Source organism: Cebidichthys violaceus, unplaced genomic scaffold (genome assembly GCF_023349555.1).
Source record: "Cebidichthys violaceus isolate CVI_PGR_0920_01 unplaced genomic scaffold, fCebVio1.0.p SCAF_12, whole genome shotgun sequence".
NCBI classification, from domain to species: Eukaryota; Metazoa; Chordata; class Actinopteri; order Perciformes; family Stichaeidae; genus Cebidichthys; species Cebidichthys violaceus.
In genome coordinates, this window is record NW_027176285.1 from 8,914,353 (window position 1) to 8,932,278 (window position 17,926).

At 42.1% G+C, this 17,926-nt stretch overlaps 1 protein-coding gene across 3 annotated transcripts; it reads left to right on the forward strand.

Moving 5' to 3' along the window:
• The first annotated feature begins 1,720 nt into the window (after nt 1–1,720).
• Nucleotides 1,721–17,895, forward strand: rfx3 (regulatory factor X, 3 (influences HLA class II expression)). 3 transcript variants are annotated; one of them, XM_068706194.1, is made up of 17 exons: nt 1,721–1,807; nt 6,254–6,366; nt 6,506–6,594; nt 7,425–7,683; nt 8,791–8,865; nt 9,119–9,300; nt 9,522–9,641; nt 9,734–9,858; nt 9,993–10,108; nt 10,830–10,945; nt 11,070–11,224; nt 11,326–11,423; nt 11,563–11,712; nt 11,863–12,071; nt 12,166–12,319; nt 12,562–12,604; nt 12,719–17,895. In XM_068706194.1, the coding sequence occupies exons 2-17, from the start codon at nt 6,259–6,261 to the stop codon at nt 12,997–12,999; spliced, it is 2,280 nt and encodes a 759-aa protein (XP_068562295.1). In that variant the 5' UTR covers nt 1,721–1,807; nt 6,254–6,258; the 3' UTR covers nt 13,000–17,895. The 3 variants fall into 3 exon arrangements, with proteins under 3 accessions (XP_068562295.1, XP_068562296.1, XP_068562297.1); XM_068706195.1 differs by having other exon boundaries at nt 11,073–11,224; XM_068706196.1 differs by having other exon boundaries at nt 7,428–7,683.
• The last annotated feature ends 31 nt before the right edge of the window (nt 17,896–17,926 follow it).

Here is a 17,926-nt window from a genome sequence, read left to right on the forward strand (position 1 = left end):
AAAGTAGGACACCGAGAATAATCGCAAAATACAACATGATTGTCAACAAATACAGTGCGGCACAGAATAATGGTATTAACTCTTGGCCTATTCAGCCATCTGGTGTTGTGAATAATGGGAACTGTCCGTTCACACTTCCAAATACACGCAAAAACTAACGTATGACAAGTTAATGGAAGGCAATCATTCAGTCAGCGTTCATTTTAAGTGTATACCACCGGTTTTACCCCCACTTTTCTTCCAGCCCTTGCATTTACTACATTCTCCCACACAAGGTGAGAAAACATCAAAATAAGTCTGGTTTATGCTTTTTGTTCAGCTCTCAAATCTGAGACTTAAGAAATGTTTCAACACATGATAGATCTATTTATGATCCTTATTTTTGATACTTTCTATGAGGATGTCAGAATGAATGCAAATGGTTTATGGCCTACTTCTGTATTAAAACACTGACGGTGGGCACCAGAGGTTCTCAAATCTAGTGGAAACGGTACACAGTACAGACAGTTTGCAAGGTGTAACATGGAGCTATTTGTTTTACTCACTTTGATGGTTTGATGGACTCGTGGGCTCTTGGTTTGGTTGTCACTGACGTTTATTTATTGAAACCAAACTCAAAGTAAATCAAATAAAGTTAAAAAAAAAATTGCCCCAAAAGCAAAATAAAAAAGAATATAACCAAATTAATCAAGCTATTTCGGTTTATTATGTTACCTTCACGTTTCGGATCCGCTTGGCAAATTCGTCTGACGTCTTTGGCTTTCCACGTCCACCTGGCGTGGTTGATTTTGGCCAGGGCGAAAGAGGTCACGTGTTAGTATGTCCTTTTCTGTTAAACTAAAAGGCAACCACTAGGTGGTATCGATAATCATTTTCTAAACTCTTTGCTCCTTTTTTTAACCAAACTAAATTGTCTACAGATAAAACCATAGTTGTTTTTATTTAAATTTGTGAAATTAAAAAGTGAATGTCAAGACAAATATATCTCCGTGGCAAATTGAATTATTTACTAGAGAAAGACAGATGAAAAAGGAAACACCCAGATGTTGCTGAGATTGAGACAAAGACCAGAGGTTTTGCTCTTTGTGGCAAGACATGATGACAGACCTATAGACATATTAAACCAAACTGTAAACCTGGCCCTGTGTTTGGCCAAAACTTAGATAAACTTGGCATCCTCCGATTCTCACAATACAAGCATGGGCTATAATATCATTGCAGCGGAAAATTCAATCACCTTAAAAAGAAGCACAAACACAAGCATGAATCATCATCGGGATGTCGTAGCTCAATTATGACAGTATGTAAATAAAGAAATTAATAAAATAAAACAATATAATGAGGGTCCTGGATCAGGGTTAGGTCTTTATAAAACTTGGGTTAATCCATTCTAATGGAAAAAGACAATGCATATTATTTTTCTTTAAGAATATGCTTACAGTCGTTGTCTTGTTTTATATTTCAACATCCCATAATTATTCTTGATTAATTAAACGTCTCCAAATAAACCAGACTAAACGCCTCCGCTCGGGTATAATTGTCAGTCTTGTTACATAGACTCAATATACTCAAACATATGTGTTTCGGTGTGATTTTGTTTAAGACTGTATTAAGTGCGCTTTAATCTCCTCCCACCTGCCTGGTAAGGTTGCGCGCTCACGGTGAGTTTTATAGCAACTGTTGCCCAGTGAGGCAGCGCCATAGTCACCGTAGTCCTGGCGACTGTAACCCACCAACAACAACCTCTCGCTCCATCATTACCATCTCCTCCACCATCCTCATCTTCATCAACCAGTCCACAGCTCAGGTTTGAATACATTTGTTTTTTTTAAACTGTTTTTTTTCTAGCTTTAATATCGGCCTTTCTCGCTTCCAAGGGATAATTGCATGAAGGATATATTAATGCTGTGGCTTGTGTTTTTGTGTGCAGCTGAATGAAGGCTCGGTGGATAGCTGGGGTAGTTTGCTAGCGAGGGTGTTTCTTTGTGACGTGGTAGCCTGCTTTGCTAACGTTGCCTGTAAGATACCCACAGCTGTGAGAGGTCCTGATCGCTAGCTGTAGCAAGCGATGTCCTCTTACGGGGTGCTTTGTGTCTGAAACTGACCTAAACGCCAGGTGGTGTGGAAGAAAAACGGGTTTCCGTGTAACTTATTTGCCTAAAACTTACCATGCTGGGTGGTAGCATAGGTCTGGGCTAGGCACTGATGCTAGCTGGTCAGCTGGAGCAGGAGCAGGTGTCTGTTGTTGCTAGGTTGCTAACGCCAAGCGTTGCCCTCTCACAATGCCTGTTGGTATACCGTTCTTGGCTAATGTTACGGTGATATTGCAAGTGTATGTGTCGGGTGGTTTATATATCGCTGGTCATACAAAATCAATAACGTCGATCAGCAAAGGAGAGTGCTGTGAGCTAGCTTTCCATACACTAACAGCTATTGACAATAGCTAAGCCATTACTTTCCCTTTTGTCTTAGGGAGCAAGATAGCTTCGCTAGCTCTCCATCTGCCCTCTTTGTGGCATCCGATGGCTGTGATAAGCTATCTTGATAACACAAGGCGAAGTTTTGCAGTGGTGAGCTTTGAGGAAAAAAACACCTGCCCGATTTAACATTAAAATACCTCAATGTTAACTACCCGTGTGTTTTTTTCCTCCGAATCGTTTCGTTATTCTGCATTTCACAATCCGTACAGGTCTGGTAAGGTCCAGATTTATCCACCTCTTCTGCAAAACACGTGTAATTATTGAGAAACATGTACAATTTAACATTTTTGTAATATTGTTACGTGTGTGCATGTTTTCCCTGTGTACGCAAGAAAAAAAACAAGGACCGAGAAGGAGTGTACACTGTTCCAGAGGGGATCCAGGTCGTTAGTTCATTTTAATAATGCCAGATTTGATTTGGGGCTCGCTTAAAATTTGTTACAAACATTTCAAAACAATGGGCAATTTGCTTACAGCTGAATAGTAAACTTGCATTTTAAGATTACTTAATTCTATGGGTGGTTCATAAGAGTACAGGCTAGGTTTCTTAATGTTGCATCACGATTATTTCGGGGTCCATTGGGTCTCCTGTGCAGCTGCGACCTGAGATTCCCGTTAGGGCAGAGATTGGGTGTGTCAGTGGAGAGGTGAGGTGGAGAGGACAGGTGCACCTCTAGTAGTGATGGGACTCCTGAACCATCTCGGCTTGTATGTGTTCACCACACACAGTCAATTAATACAGTTAATTTAGTAGAATTTGGTTATTTTTTCAATTGTGTGATAGCTGTGAACCATGAATCACAGTACTACTCATGTAGCCTGACAGAGCCAGAGCACTTCAAACCATTTAGATCAAAATACAAATCGCACACTTTTTTTATTTATTTTTTTGCATACTGCAGGTAAAGCCTAAAATATTGTTAATATATTGATCTGTTGGCATATACAACCCAGAATAGGTCATGCACAGACACCTTTACCCAACACACACACACAGACAGGATGTTGGGAACTGCTAGTTATCATATCATGTTACCACTTACCTGTAATCCGGCAGCGCAGAAATAGTACCATGCCACCTGCTGCCTGGGTCCTGTTACATTTCCAATCACTTAAAGAGGGGCCGATTAATTCAATTATTCAGTCATCCATTTTCATGGCTTAGCAGAATACAGCGTGTTTGGTTTGTTATTTCCCCCCAGCCGCCCCGCAATAATGTATATTGTTGATGAAAGAGGAGACTTAAAGGTCCTTGTTTTGTTTTTTTGCTTCCTAACCCCACATATGTCAATAACAGGGTACAGTTAGACTCGCTCTGTAACCTCATGATGCTTCCAGAAATGTTGATATTTCTGTTTCCCCTGTTTCCTGTCATGAAATAAAAACAGATTTTACATTGAACACTAAGTATCACTATGTTTTTGTCACCACTGACAGTGTCCCATATATTGATACAATGTTTCATATGTCAAAATCAGCACCAATGCAGGCGGTAATAATATAATTCACCCTTTATAGTTGTAAAACTCAACTCCTAAGCAAACACTGCACTTTGCATACCTCCTTCTTCCTCAGCTCCCAATCACATCTCCCTCCACCTGTTTTCCCGCTGTATTAGCACCTGATCATGCTCCTGTCTTGCCTGGGGTTGCATGTACTGTGTGTGTGTGTGTGTGTGTGTGTGTGTGTGTGTGTGTGTGTGTGTGAGAGAGAGAGAGAGGGAGAGATTTTGCGTATGGTGTACTTCTCAACCTTGTTCACCTGCTCCTATTTCTTTATTTGGTCCGTCAGGCTCCACCTTTATCATACATGATCATTAGAGAGGCAAATACGATGCTGTGTATTTTCTGGCGGCGGCAACTGTGAACCTTGCACTTTTCCCTTATTTGTCGCTTGTAATGTTAGCGAGAGGAATTGAGGGGAGAAAACGCAGGGCAAAACGTTGCCCTCCTTGGTGGCTTTTGTTCCTCCGCGTCTTTGTAGGGCTTGCACTTGCTCAGTGGAGCACAGCATTTAAGTGGGCCACAAGGGAGTGCCTGAATGGTGAGGCAGGAGGTGTGGTAGTGTCTGTGTGTGTGTGTGTGTGTGTGTGTGTGTGTGTGTGTGTGTGTGTGTATGCGTGCGTGTGTTTGTGAAGGGGGTTGGGGTGAGGCAACAAGAGTGTGTTCTGATGCAGGGGCTCTTTCCCTCGATTTTTGGTGGGCCCAGTTGGGGCCATGTTCTTTAGCTTTCAAACTGCACTGTGGAATGTAAGTGTAGATTCTCTTCTCAAGTCTTTTTGATTAGCATTTGGTTGCAGTAAGCTGAAGGCTTCAGTTTTACTTTGCAGTTTGACTTTTTTTTTTTTTTTATCATTTTGGGTGGCCTGCATCCAATGGCTTTCACACTTCAGGGTAAAAGAGTTTCCCGTGTGTCATGGTAGTATATATAGGTGTGTCATTTTTTTGTGAACATATGTCATAGTTTACAGTGTCTTGTCTAAATCGCAGACTATGTATATTTGAACGGGATAGTAGCTTATTTTTCCAGGAACCAGACTGCAGCCTGTCTAGCAGCAGCCCACTGACATGTCTGACAGTGATAGTATATACTCACATCCCCCTCCCAAAGGTGTTGAAAATAGTCATGCTGGAAGCAGATGGCTTTGCGTTAATGAATGTCAGTGCCCCTGTATATTTAAAGAAAATACAGACTTTTCCCGCTGCCTTACCCACTCCTCACCCTCTCAATGCACCGGGAACAATTGACTCAGCTTTGTGGTCCAATTTTGAAGTTGGTCACCCCAACGCAAATAAAGTGAAACCCTGCTTCCCAAGAAAAAGGCCAGTATAATATTGAAGGGAAGGGGCAGGCTGTCCCTGGTGAGATTCAGAGCTGTTAGGAGACCCGGCTTAATTAACCAAGAGAGGCTTGTTCATGGAAACTGTGATGGGGAGGAGGTGGCCTTCCCCCTGGAAGGAATGGGTGATGGTAGCCATGCTATTATTAACTCATAAACACAGGTTCACCACCAGTGTCTCACACCCTTTTCCTTATCTTCAAAATAGCTCATTTTAGCCTTGGATAGTAAGTGCTGTAGACACGGTCTTAAATCTCTGATGCACAATGCAGCAACATAGCTCTTTTATTACCAGTAATGGCCCTATCTAGTAAAGATACTTTAAAATACAAGATTACGTTCCAGTTGTTCCTAGTACCTTTTGTTAGTAATGATCCTGGACTTCCTATCTCAACTAACGTTAAACCTGTACAATTGGGAACTGACTGAGCAACGAGAAGCATCATCTATTTGGAGTTTGTTAAATATTAACTTGTTTTATGGCTGTGAACATGGTGACAAGACCATGTGTCACTGATGCATGAGGCTCTCAGTACATTAAGTACTACAAGGCAGAAACAGGTGCTAGGGTAGACTTTCTCTTGAGCAGCTTTAGTAGCATTGATTTAGGAAAATCTGTCATGTTTTCTACTATGTCTAGGGACATCTTATCTTCTGGGCTAACAAAATCATCAGACTAATTTAATAACGTATTTATGTCATCGTAAATGTTTGTTACGACCCCATATTTGTAAATCTACTCTGTTTAAGGGAGTTATCAATGCGTGATGCCCCGTGTGAGCCCTGGCTCAGTGATGCGTTTAGATCATTTTGTTGTTGTAGTTGTAAAGTTGCTTTGCCAGTTAAACCGGTAGGTCGAGGGTGTTCTTGGTTTCCAGTGATTGTGACCATTATCTATCTACAGTAACACTGTGCTTCTCTCTGTCTTACTTAGGCGCCATGCAGACCCCTGAGGCAGGCGCTGACTCCACCTCCACAGTCCCTCTTCAGACCACCGTGCCTGTCCAGCCTACCGGCTCCACCCAGCAGGTGCCTGTCCAGCAACAGGTACATCCAGCCTGTCTGTGTGGGCGTGTTCGTGTCTGAATGTTCCTGCGTGTGTGCATATGTGTGTGTCTCCATGTCTATGTTTGCAATATGGTCAATTGAATCATTCACTTGCAACTCTTGCAATTTGTCTTGCCAGGCCCAGACTGTTCAACAGGTTCAGCATGTTTACCCAGCACAGGTGCAGTATGTGGAGGAAAACAGTGGCGTCTACACTAATGGCAACATGTGAGTCAGTCTGTTACCCAGCTCTATAAATATTAGCGCTAAGTCTCTGCAGCCTGTTCTTTCTCCTCTTGAGTCTCCTCAAACCATCATTCATGTCACAAGCACATGATGTTGGTGGGAGTGCGTTTGTTTTTTTTGTGTGTGTGTTTTTCGACTCGTATGAGGGGGTCTGCAGTCGTGTGCTTGATTGTGCTCGGTCACCTGAACATGAGCAGAAGTAGGTCTGTCTTTTTAAGTGCTGATGCTACACCAGGGTCCCCTGGGTCTGAGGGATGGGGGTTACATAGACACTCGACTAGATTGCCCAAGCTGTGTTTTTGTCCTACTGTGATAACACAGAGACTCACACGCATGTGGACACAAACACACATACTATGTGACCTCAGCTACTGGTGGAAACACTCATGTAAGCTAGACTTAAGTGCTTAAAAATACAAAAATCAAACATACAGCAAACAGCTGGACACATGATCTGAGTACCAGGCTTGTGTCAACATATGTGAAAGGTAAAAGGGACACCCACATCACAAACAAAAACCCGTCTAAATACGTAAACACAATTTTTTTTTATTTTACTTTCAAAAGGTATCCATAAAAGATGATAATACATTTTGGATTGGACAATTGTTGTTGACAGTATTTGACTGTACCTGCACCAACAATTGTATTGTAACTACCACATAAATAGGTGTCTTAAGAACATAAAGAAAATAAAGAAAAAACTTTATTCTAAGAAGAAATAACATAGTTTGAAAGTTGAAATAATAACTCTATAATATTAACTTTGTTTCTCAGTTTTGTGGCTGACTGCTAACCTCTCTTTTGAACAGAAGAACCTACTCGTACTCAGAGCCGCAGCTGTATAGCCAGAACAGTGGAGGGAACTACTTTGACACACAGAGCAGCTCATCACAAGTGTCCACTGTGGTGACGTCTCACGGCATGACCAACAATGGAGGAGGGGGCGGCGGAGGAATGAGCATGAATCTGGCAGGGGGTCAGGTAATCAGCACCAGTCCTGGGGCTTACATCATGGACAACGCTGCACCCCACCCTGTCACCCAGACGGCACGAGCTTCCCCAGCTACTGTGAGTTAACAGCGCCCACTAATTGGCTCTTCACTATCACTTTGCCCAGACTCCCCACTATTAAACGCTCTGTTTCTGTCACACTTTATTGATCTTTGCGCTAGTTTGATCCAAAAAGTAGGGCACCAGTGTCTTTAGCAGAGTTCCATATTTAAGCTCAGTATTTGTGTCGTGTTGTCAAAATTTCAGCATTCTCTAGTAGTTCTGTTTTTATCAGTCTGTTATTCCCAGTCTTTGGTGTAGAAGAAAGGAGGGGCTACGACCTGAGACAGGTGTATTAAGGAGGGGAGGACTTACCCACCCCTCACGAGAGTCCTGCATTGGACAAAGTGGTGCATGCAGCACAAGTGCTTTGCCTTTTTTTTGCTATAATCTGAATGCCCCATTGTTTTTTTTCATATAGTCCACCATAATGATGCTTTCTGGCAGTAACGTACCAATGATGCTTGTCGACCGGATATCTGTCATGGCAGAGAGTTTAGAACATCCAATAATAGCTATGCAAAGGAGAACTTTTTTATTTTGTATTTAATCAAAATGTGTGCAAAGGCATTTAACTGCTTTAGCAAAATACCAGCTCATCGTTGTCAAGCCTAAGTGATGTGACAATATAAATGGGCTCCTTTGTTAGCCTATGTTACTGTGTGTTTCTGTCAGTCATTAGGCTGTTTGTAAAAAGGCCAATTAGACTTCTTCACTTTTTAGTATAAACCTCGAGGTTTCCGTGCAGGTGTTAGTAAATCATCTTGGCACGCTGCCTTAGTCTGTTGTTTTTACAATGGAGAGGAGACTGTCATTTTTCTCTACACATGATGGTTGTTATAAGTGGATCTGTGCTGGTGGAGTCTGGAAGGATTTGAAGTGCTTCGTTGATCCTGTTGAGCCTCATGTTCCCACTTCTTAACTAGGCTAAGACTTTCTTTAAATGACAGCTAGTCCTGCTTTGCTTGGGTTTAATGGTGCTTGCTTTGTGATCCTTTCTAGATTCTCTTTTATTTTTGCAAGTGGATACTATCGTGTCTACATCAGCGCTTTATTTTTTTCTTGCTTTCATTTTTATTTCCCCCCCTCTTACATTTTGTTGTCCTGTGCTTCGTGGTTTATCAGATTGAAATGGCGATTGAGACTCTCCAAAAATCTGAGGGTTTATCCAGTCAGAGAAGCTCGCTGCTCAACAGCCATGTAAGTTGCTTTTTTACGAATGCTTGCCCTCCCCTCTACTTCTGACTACTGCCTCTCTCAACTCTGTATACATTTGAGTTTGACTTTCTGTTTTTGTTGCTTTTAAATGTTCCTATCGTTTTAAATTCACTGGCTGCTGTAGAAATGCTTTCGCAGAGTTGTGGTGCCACGACATCAGGTCTTTCCAGGCAGTTTGCGTGGACCAGTGTTTGAATCTCTTTGGTAAAAAAAAAAGCATGTGTTCCCCTTGTAGCTCCAGTGGCTGTTGGACAATTACGAGACAGCAGAGGGCGTAAGTCTACCACGATCCACCCTCTACAATCATTATCTGCGCCACTGCCAGGAGCAGAAACTGGACCCTGTAAATGCAGCCTCTTTCGGTAAACTTATCCGCTCCATCTTCATGGGACTCCGTACGAGGCGCCTTGGGACAAGGTTAGCTTCTTTTTTCGATTGTCTTTTTCTGACGTAAGGAAAAGTTCATGGCTGTATGCTTGCGTGGCTCTTCTTACTTTTGTCATTAATTGAAACCCTGATATTCTAAAAGCATCATCCGTCCTTCTCTTCTGTGTCTCTCTTCCATCCATGTGAACATGTCTGTACGCCTCACATTGAGGGTCCGTCAATGTGCGTTCACCTTTGGTTTTGACTTGCAGAGGGAACTCCAAATATCATTACTATGGTATACGTGTGAAACCAGACTCGCCACTCAACAGACTCCAAGAAGACATGCAGTACATGGCACTCAGACAGCAACCTGTTCAGCAGAAACAGAGGTACACAGGCAACTAGGCATGCTTACGGACATGCAGTATTTGTTGGGAAACAAGTTGCAGTTTTTTTTTATAGATACCGATGTTATTTGCAGGTTCAAGCCGGTGCAGAAGTTTGATGGCTGCTCTGGGGAGAATTACTCAGGTGGAGGCCAGCACATTCCTGGTGCAGAAGAGCAGACAGTCATTGCACAGAGTCAACACCACCAGCAGTTCCTTGGTCAGCTGCTTTCCTCTTTATCTGAATGTCTCTGTAAAACCAAGAACACATGGGATTGCCTTTAAATATACTGAATATTTTGTTTTACAGATTATTCAAATTAAAAAAATAAAAATTGTTATCACTCCCAACAGATGCGTCGCGGGCACTCCCTGACTTTGTAGAGCTGGACCTGGGACCGAGCAATTCAGAGAACATCAGCCCAGAGGATGTGAAAGCTCTCCAGTCCCTTTACAGAGAGCACTGTGAGGTTAGATGAAGGGCTTTTCATATTCACTTCAATGTGTGTAATTCACAAGGGGAACAGGGGGTCGGGTCCCTCTTCAGTGCTCAAAGAAAGCTAAGTAATCCCTTTTAATATTGCAGCATCCGTTGATATATCAATAAAGCTAGCCCATGTTTGTCCCCCTTCTTTTCCCGTATATATCTGCTTTAATCTGCCTCTATCTATTATTACAGCAATTCACTAGTTTAATCTTATTTAAGCTTTCTTTAATGAGAAAAGACAGGTAAGACTGAAAATACTGAACTAAGGTTTTACACATTTTTGGAAAACAACACACATTTAAACTTTGTCTGGATTCAGAGAGTGGAAACTTCGGGAAATGTTATGTGTGTTTATAGTGACAGAGATTTCTAAATGCCAGCTACTGGCATTTTGGAGCAGACTGTTCTCTTCATCTTGTGAAGTTTTCAATCAAATCTCTCCTGCTACCTGGAAAAGTAGGAATCGGGTTATCCGCAGTTGATGGCCAAGGACTTATGATCTGACAGAGAGCTGTCCACCTTCTTCTCAAGATTAAGTTCACCAAAATTACCAAATAAACACATTTCATCACATGCTCCTAGTTTGGGGTTAATGTGCAGACTTCGCTGTCGACAGTTTACAAATGAACTATTTCTTCTTGTTTTAGAATGTGGTTCCAGTGAAGACTTTATAAACATTTGTTTATTCTGTGCTTTTGTTGCAGGCTATCCTGGATGTGGTTGTCAACCTCCAGTTCAGTCTAATTGAGAAGTTGTGGCAGACATTCTGGCGTTATTCTCCCCCGGACTCTGTAGAGGGTGCCACTGTAACAGAAAACAGGTGAGGTCAAGCTGGTAATATACAATGTTGAAGTCTATCAGCGATAGCCAGAGAGAAATATTGTCAAACATAGTTTATTTTGGGATGATCTGAAAATTCAAAGTCTGATTTGTTTGTTCCTCAGCAGCTTAAGTGAGATTGAAGCACGGCTGCCCCATTCACAGTTATTGGAACTGTGCAGAAGCGAGGCGGTACTCAAATGGATGAGTACCTGTGACCATCTAATGTACCAGGCCCTCGTGGAGATCCTCATCCCTGATGTCCTGAGACCCATTCCCAGTGAGCCACAGTCATGGACACCCCTCATGTTTGCTTGTTTGCTGCGTTAATGCTCGTAACATCGCGATCATGAACTCGCTGTTGTTGTTTTTGTCTTCCAGGTGCCTTGACTCAAGCCATTCGCAACTTTGCCAAAAGCCTGGAAGGTTGGCTCAATAATGCCATGAATGCCATTCCACAGAGAATGATCCAGACTAAGGTACACTTGCAGTATTCAAACAGAGTTACCTCTGTGAAAATGCTACATTTAAAAGTCGGAAGAGAGTGGCATTTGTCGTCAGGTTTGAGAGGTTGGGAAGTAACACCTGGGCTTTTTTTTATGTGTGCTCTTTACACAGATTGCCGCTGTTAGTGCCTTTGCGCAAACACTGCGCAGATACACATCTCTGAACCACCTGGCTCAGGCGGCACGTGCTGTTTTGCAAAACACATCACAGATTAACCAGATGCTGAGCGATCTCAACCGTGTTGACTTTGCCAACGTACAGGTCGGGACAGCTCTTTGTGTTTGGATAGTCAGTGTCGGTGCTTTTGTAATGTGTGCTGTGCCATTCCTTCTCTATAATCCACTCCGTCAAAAGAGTAGAGTTCACTGTACAGCTGTGAACCTGCAGTTCTTTCTCTGTGTTGCTGTATAGGAGCAGGCATCATGGGTGTGCCAGTGTGAGGAGGGAGTTGTTCAGCACTTGGAGCAGGACTTCAAGGCCACACTACAGCAGCAAAGCTCTCTGGAGCAATGGGCAGCTTGGCTGGAAAATGTGGTCACTCAGGTGCTCAAGCCTTACGAGCACCGGCCCAGCTTCCCCAGGGCAGCTCGACAGTTCCTGCTCAAGTGGTCCTTCTACAGGTCTGTGAAAAAATTATAAAAAGCAACCATATTGACACGCACCTGGGAGTGTGCAGACACTCACAATGTTTTTTTTTTTTTTATGTCTCTGCAGTTCTATGGTGATCAGGGACCTGACCCTTCGCAGTGCTGCCAGCTTTGGTTCTTTCCACCTGATTCGCCTGCTGTACGATGAGTACATGTTTTACCTTGTGGAGCATCGCGTGGCACAAGCTACCGGAGAGACACCCATCGGTGTCATGGGGGAGGTATAACTTTAGCATCTCATCATCACAGTATTTTACAGTGATGCACTACAGTATATGACGGATACACTGTATATCAGATGTGAATAAAACTTTGGGTCATTTTTCATCCGTTGATAAAATCACCCCAGAACAGACATTTTATCTAATTACAATGTAGTATCTCTATTGGCTTAAGAAACACATTAAAACTATGTGAGCCACTCATGCCCACCACTAATTATGATGTTTGTCTCTGTTTTCAGTTCGACAGCCTCAACACGCTGTCCCTCTCTAACATTGATAAAGGTACGTGGTACAATGTATAAAGAGTGACCAGTATTTGAGAAAAACTGTCCTTTTTAAGTGAGCTCTTGAGTCCACACTTGGGTTTTTACACATGCAATGCTTTCTCCCGTCTAGATGAAACCAGCGGGATGGACAGCGACTTAGAAGACGACATAGAGGAGACGGGGGAACCTCTCGCGAAGCGAGAAAAGTCGGAGCACGAGGTGATCCAGGTGATCCAGGTCGGGGCCCTGGAGGACGGGTCCCACCCTGTGGTGGGGGTCGTCCAGCCAGGTGTCCTCCACTCGCTGCCCCAGCCCCCGCAGGACCACACTGAGCACATCCTAACCCCTTCTGCCGCTACTCCCACCATCCGCCACTGCAGCGCCACAGGCAACACCTACGCCTCCGTTTGAGGGTCTAAAGGGCACGGCTAGCCTTTGTTTGGCCTGTTTCGCTATCTCACTCTCCACATATATCTCTCTCTCTCTCTATCTCTCTATCTCTCTCTCTCAGTCAGTCTAGATGTTTCTGTCTTTTTCATGCATCGTCTCTGTCTGCACGTGTGCGGACATGCTCTCCTCTCCATATCTAAACCTGTCAGTGGGGGGGAGTGCTGAAATGATGATGATACTCTGGCCAAGATGTGCTGTCCGTGTCTGACTGCTTAGATTCTGGATGTGGTGTCATCCCATAAGGTTGTGCTCTATCGCAATGCGGCATATGGAGGAGGACTAATTTGACCCGGTAAATGTTTGTTGACACAAGGCCTCTGTCTGTCTATACAGATGGGTTTTGTCTTGAAGGAAAATTCAACTCTTTCAAACTACTGATGTCTCAGAGCTCAAATCCATGTCACCAGTCCCAGTTGTGCAGAGTCATCGATTGACTCAAGACCTTCACCTATTGTAAATAGTTTTGCTGTACTTTCAATTGGTATTACCCAAAAACTCATGGTGCTATCATTGTTTTGTTTTGTTTTGATTTCCATTTTTATCCCTCCTAATTTTAGCATGATTTATGTCCACATGCATTCCAACTGCTGATAAATGTTTGGCTGAACAAAATATTTTGAGTATTGTATGTAGCTACAAAAAATTAAAGGGAGGACTTTCTATGTATGTGTGACATTTGAAAAAGGATCATGGGGCAGTTTTGTCTGTTCTGTTTGAGATTCATATGGTAGCCACCCACTGACAACCACTTATAGATTTTAGCCACAGAAAAGGAAACCCCTAAAGAAGTATCTGTGCTGCTACTTGTGTATATAGAAATGAGATTGAAAAGACCAGCTGTACAAAACCACTTCCTCAATGCTAGCTTTTCTATGCACTCCGTGCATAACGCTTGCCTTTGTTCATTGTAGATGCTCTGTAGTGTGGTGTACGTGACCAGCTGTAATCTTGAAAACAATTTACTGGACATGTTCCCCTGTTTTTTTTGGGTTTTTTTGCAGTTTCTGTCTTAATGAAATATCCTAAGTTCACAAAGGACCAAAAAAAACAAACGAAGCTGAGAGGGAGCCACTTGGGCCACCCGAGAGCTGTCTCCTGTCCCACAGTGCCATGTCGCAGAGCAGACGGAATGTCAGGGATTTAATGTACCTCGGCTTTATCATAGTGCCTTATCCTTAAATGCAGCTTTCCTTGTAGTCCTGACTGTGTGCTGTAGAGAGCCCACGGCCCCGCTCTGCATTGTCCCAGCCACAAATTTGGCTTTCTGGTGGCTGGATTTGGGCTGGCTCATCAGTGTTGAGACCAAGGAATATAGGCACAGATCACCTGTCGTTTCCTCTGGATCAGCTCCACTAAGCTTATTACTTATCTGAATCATGGTCTTTAGCCTTGCTTCTGCCCTCACTCTGCCCTCTTGAGGCCTACTCTTGCATTAGCCTTTGTTATCGGGTGAAATGTGTGTATGTATGTGTATGTGTATGTGTGTGTGTGTGTGTGTGTGTGTGTGTGTGTGTGTGTGTGTGTGTGTGTGTGTGTGTGTGTGTGTGTGTGTGTGTGTGTGTGTGTGTGTGTGTGTGTGTGTGTGAATACGAACGCATAAGTCTGCACTGTGTTTTTATGTGCATGTGTACACGTGTGTATATAAGCCTGTGTGTCTGCGTGTGTGTGTGTGTGTGTGTGTGTGTGTGTGTGTGTGTGTGTGTGTGTGTGTGTGTGTGTGTGTGTGTGTGTGTGTGTTGAAACACATCCATCAGTCACCCTACCTCAAACCAGTGGTGCCAGCCCTTTGACGCGTGCAGCACAGTCACCAAACCTTATTGCACACACACCACTGTACTGCACAACTCTCAACGCGATAGAGAAAAACCGCATTGCTTTTCTCTCACCTCTGATACATTTCCATTTCAGTTTTTAGCCCATAAATGCTTTCACCCTTTGTTCCCTGTTTAAAGATCATCTTTGTACAGTGGACCAAAAGTAGATATTTTGTGATATTCAAAGAGATATATAGATATATATATATATATATGTATAGTATATATAATGCTGATACACTACATATATTTGTTGCTTTATATGTGATTGTTTCTTTTCGTAGCTCCTCTGTAATTAGTTCATAGACTGTGAAATGGGAAAGACATGGGGGACTAACTTCTGATTCATTCGACTACATCGATACTTGAACTGTTCTAACATTCTATGTTGTGGAGATTATTGAGATTAATCCTCTGAATAGGAACAAGTTGTTACTAAAATTATTTTTTGTTATTGTTTTTTTCATGCTTGTTTAAATGGTCTGAAAGTGTTTATTTATTGATATTTATTGTGTTTTGGTTTTGGTTTAGATACTCACCCATTGCACCATATTATAATGGGTACTGTTAATGAAACATGAATTATACCACTGAAAATGGCAGACCTACTGTAAAGGAGGACCATGAGTTTTTTTTCATGTACGTAGGTTTATTAAGGTAAAATCAAAAAAAGGGATGGCACTGTATTTTCTGTAATCACTTGTTTTGGCTCCATCACTAGTCAATGATTCCTTCAGATACTCGAGGTCCACAGGATCCTTTTTTTCTTTGTGCCTGTGTAGAAAGCCTACGTAGCAGTAAAGGAGTGGGAGAGCAAGTACTGCATGTCATTTAGGTTTCTGGGTCAGTGGAATCTCAGATGTTTCGTTAAATCATTTCCATGACACAAAAGTTAACTCCGGCGTCCCGCAAACCTATACGGTACGCGTCATTCTGTAGCCTTAACCCTGAGTCCGCTGGCTTGAAATGTCTGGTTTACCAGATCTTGGGAATTGAGCGCACACAAATCTGACTTTTCTAGTATATTGCTTAAGAACAGTTTGAAAAGTCTGCAAGTAAAAGGTCAATAAACTGTAAGTAGCTGGAAGTTGAAGGCCTGCAGCATTTTGTTTACATCAGTCTGTGACCATAATGAATTTGCTCTCCGACTTTTGGTATTGAACTGTTGAATGCAAAGTTGTGAGAACAGTAATGAAAATGTCCCAGTACAAAAATGAATCCAGACAAAAACTTGAGCCCGAGTTCATCTCTTGTACAGAACCTTCTCCAGAGCTGCATATAGATCTGTGTTCTCATAATAACTGTGACGAAATTAACTCAATTGGCCGACTCCAACATGCTAACATCAGTTTTTGAGAATGACGTTATAAAAAGTGCTGGTGTTCTCTGTGTCAATTTCCGTATCATGCTCTCAATCTGGATATTGTGTACCAATTAGGAATAAGGGTTTTTGCAGGATACTTTGTGTCATTTTTACCTTTCTCTCACTGAATTTCTTTTTTTTTCAAACATGAATCTCAGCTCCCTTGTCATATAAATCAAGTACAACATTGTAAACTTGTATTATTTTGTGCCTGAATTGAAAATGGCTCATAAAATAGTTTCTTTAAATCTTGATTGTGTGCTTTAGGATCATCAAGTGCTTTCTGGTCTTGCACGCCTACCATGTGCTGCTAGACATTGTTTTTGTTTGTTTTTTTGTTCATGTTAGTTGTTCCATTTTACTATACATTACATAGACTTATGTGCCAGACAGTGATTTTTAGCTTTCTGCATCTCAAAGTCTGCCTGGTTAACACTGGACTGATGCTAATGCTGCCAACACAATTGTACTTTATTTCTCAGTGTCTTTGAAATTGAGAAGTAAGATTGTTTCTGTAAACGGCTGTTTTGAAAGGAGCGGATTTCCAACCAGAAAACAAAAGAAAAGACATAAGCTATTCCTTAACTTGTCATAGGAGCGAAAGCTAAGCGTTGCCTCTTCACCTGGACGACACGGCAGCTTCACTGACCCATAGCAGACTCCAGTGCCTTTAATTTCGCCCCGGCCAGAGCAGATGGCCTGGGTGACTATTGGGTCTCTGGTGGGCTACAGATAGAGGCTGAGCAGACATTTCATTGCACAGGTGCTGCCACTGAGAAGACACCAGGGAAGCATAAAGACCTGTCTTTAGACTGGACTATTTATTTACTGGATGTGACTCCACGCACTCTCTCACACACACACACACACACACACACACACACTCTCACACTCTCACACACACACACACACACACACACTTGGTAGATTACCTGCAGATGGCTTTTTATTGTACAGAACTGGTTAATGAACAAGGTGAGTTACTGTAAGTAAAATGCTCTCTTATGAATTGTTTTCTCATGATCGTGATTTCTTTTGTCAAATATTTTCTGAATGCTGTGACCTGTTTGAGATTTGTATTTGGATGTTTTCAAGTGCCATTTGACAGTCTAGTGAGTCGTGGCCAGCTGTAGCACGCTCTAATGCAAGCACAAGCATTTGGCAGTGGCATTTGGGGGAAGGTTTTTATTTTTGTTCACCCTAGACAAAAATATGTATATATCAAAAACTGAAAAAGGTATATTTATTTGTGTCTTATTTGATTTATTCTTTTGGTGAACATTTTATCAGATATGTTGGCTAAAGTGCTTTCGTGATTTCTTTCTCTTTTTTTGGATTATGTATAATATCTGATATAATATATACACACAAATTTCATGTGACTTTCTTTTTGTGTGCAATTCAGTTACTTCTCAAATTGACAAGCGAACCAATGCGTGTCGGGTAATTTGTATTGTGTATTTTACATACAAAAAAAACGAGGACAATTGGGGGACTTTTATATTTATAAAGACATTATCATTTAGTGTGTCGTATTGCTGAATATAGAAACTATTAAAGACACATGTAGTTTGGTTTTCTGAATATTTCAGATCTCAGCTCAGGCTAGCTTCTTAGTGTTGTTTTCTTAAAATTTGTGACTCGTCTTTGCAGTAATAAACGTTTTCTTGTTCAAGTCAAGTGTCCCCTCTCATAATTTGCACTCAACAAA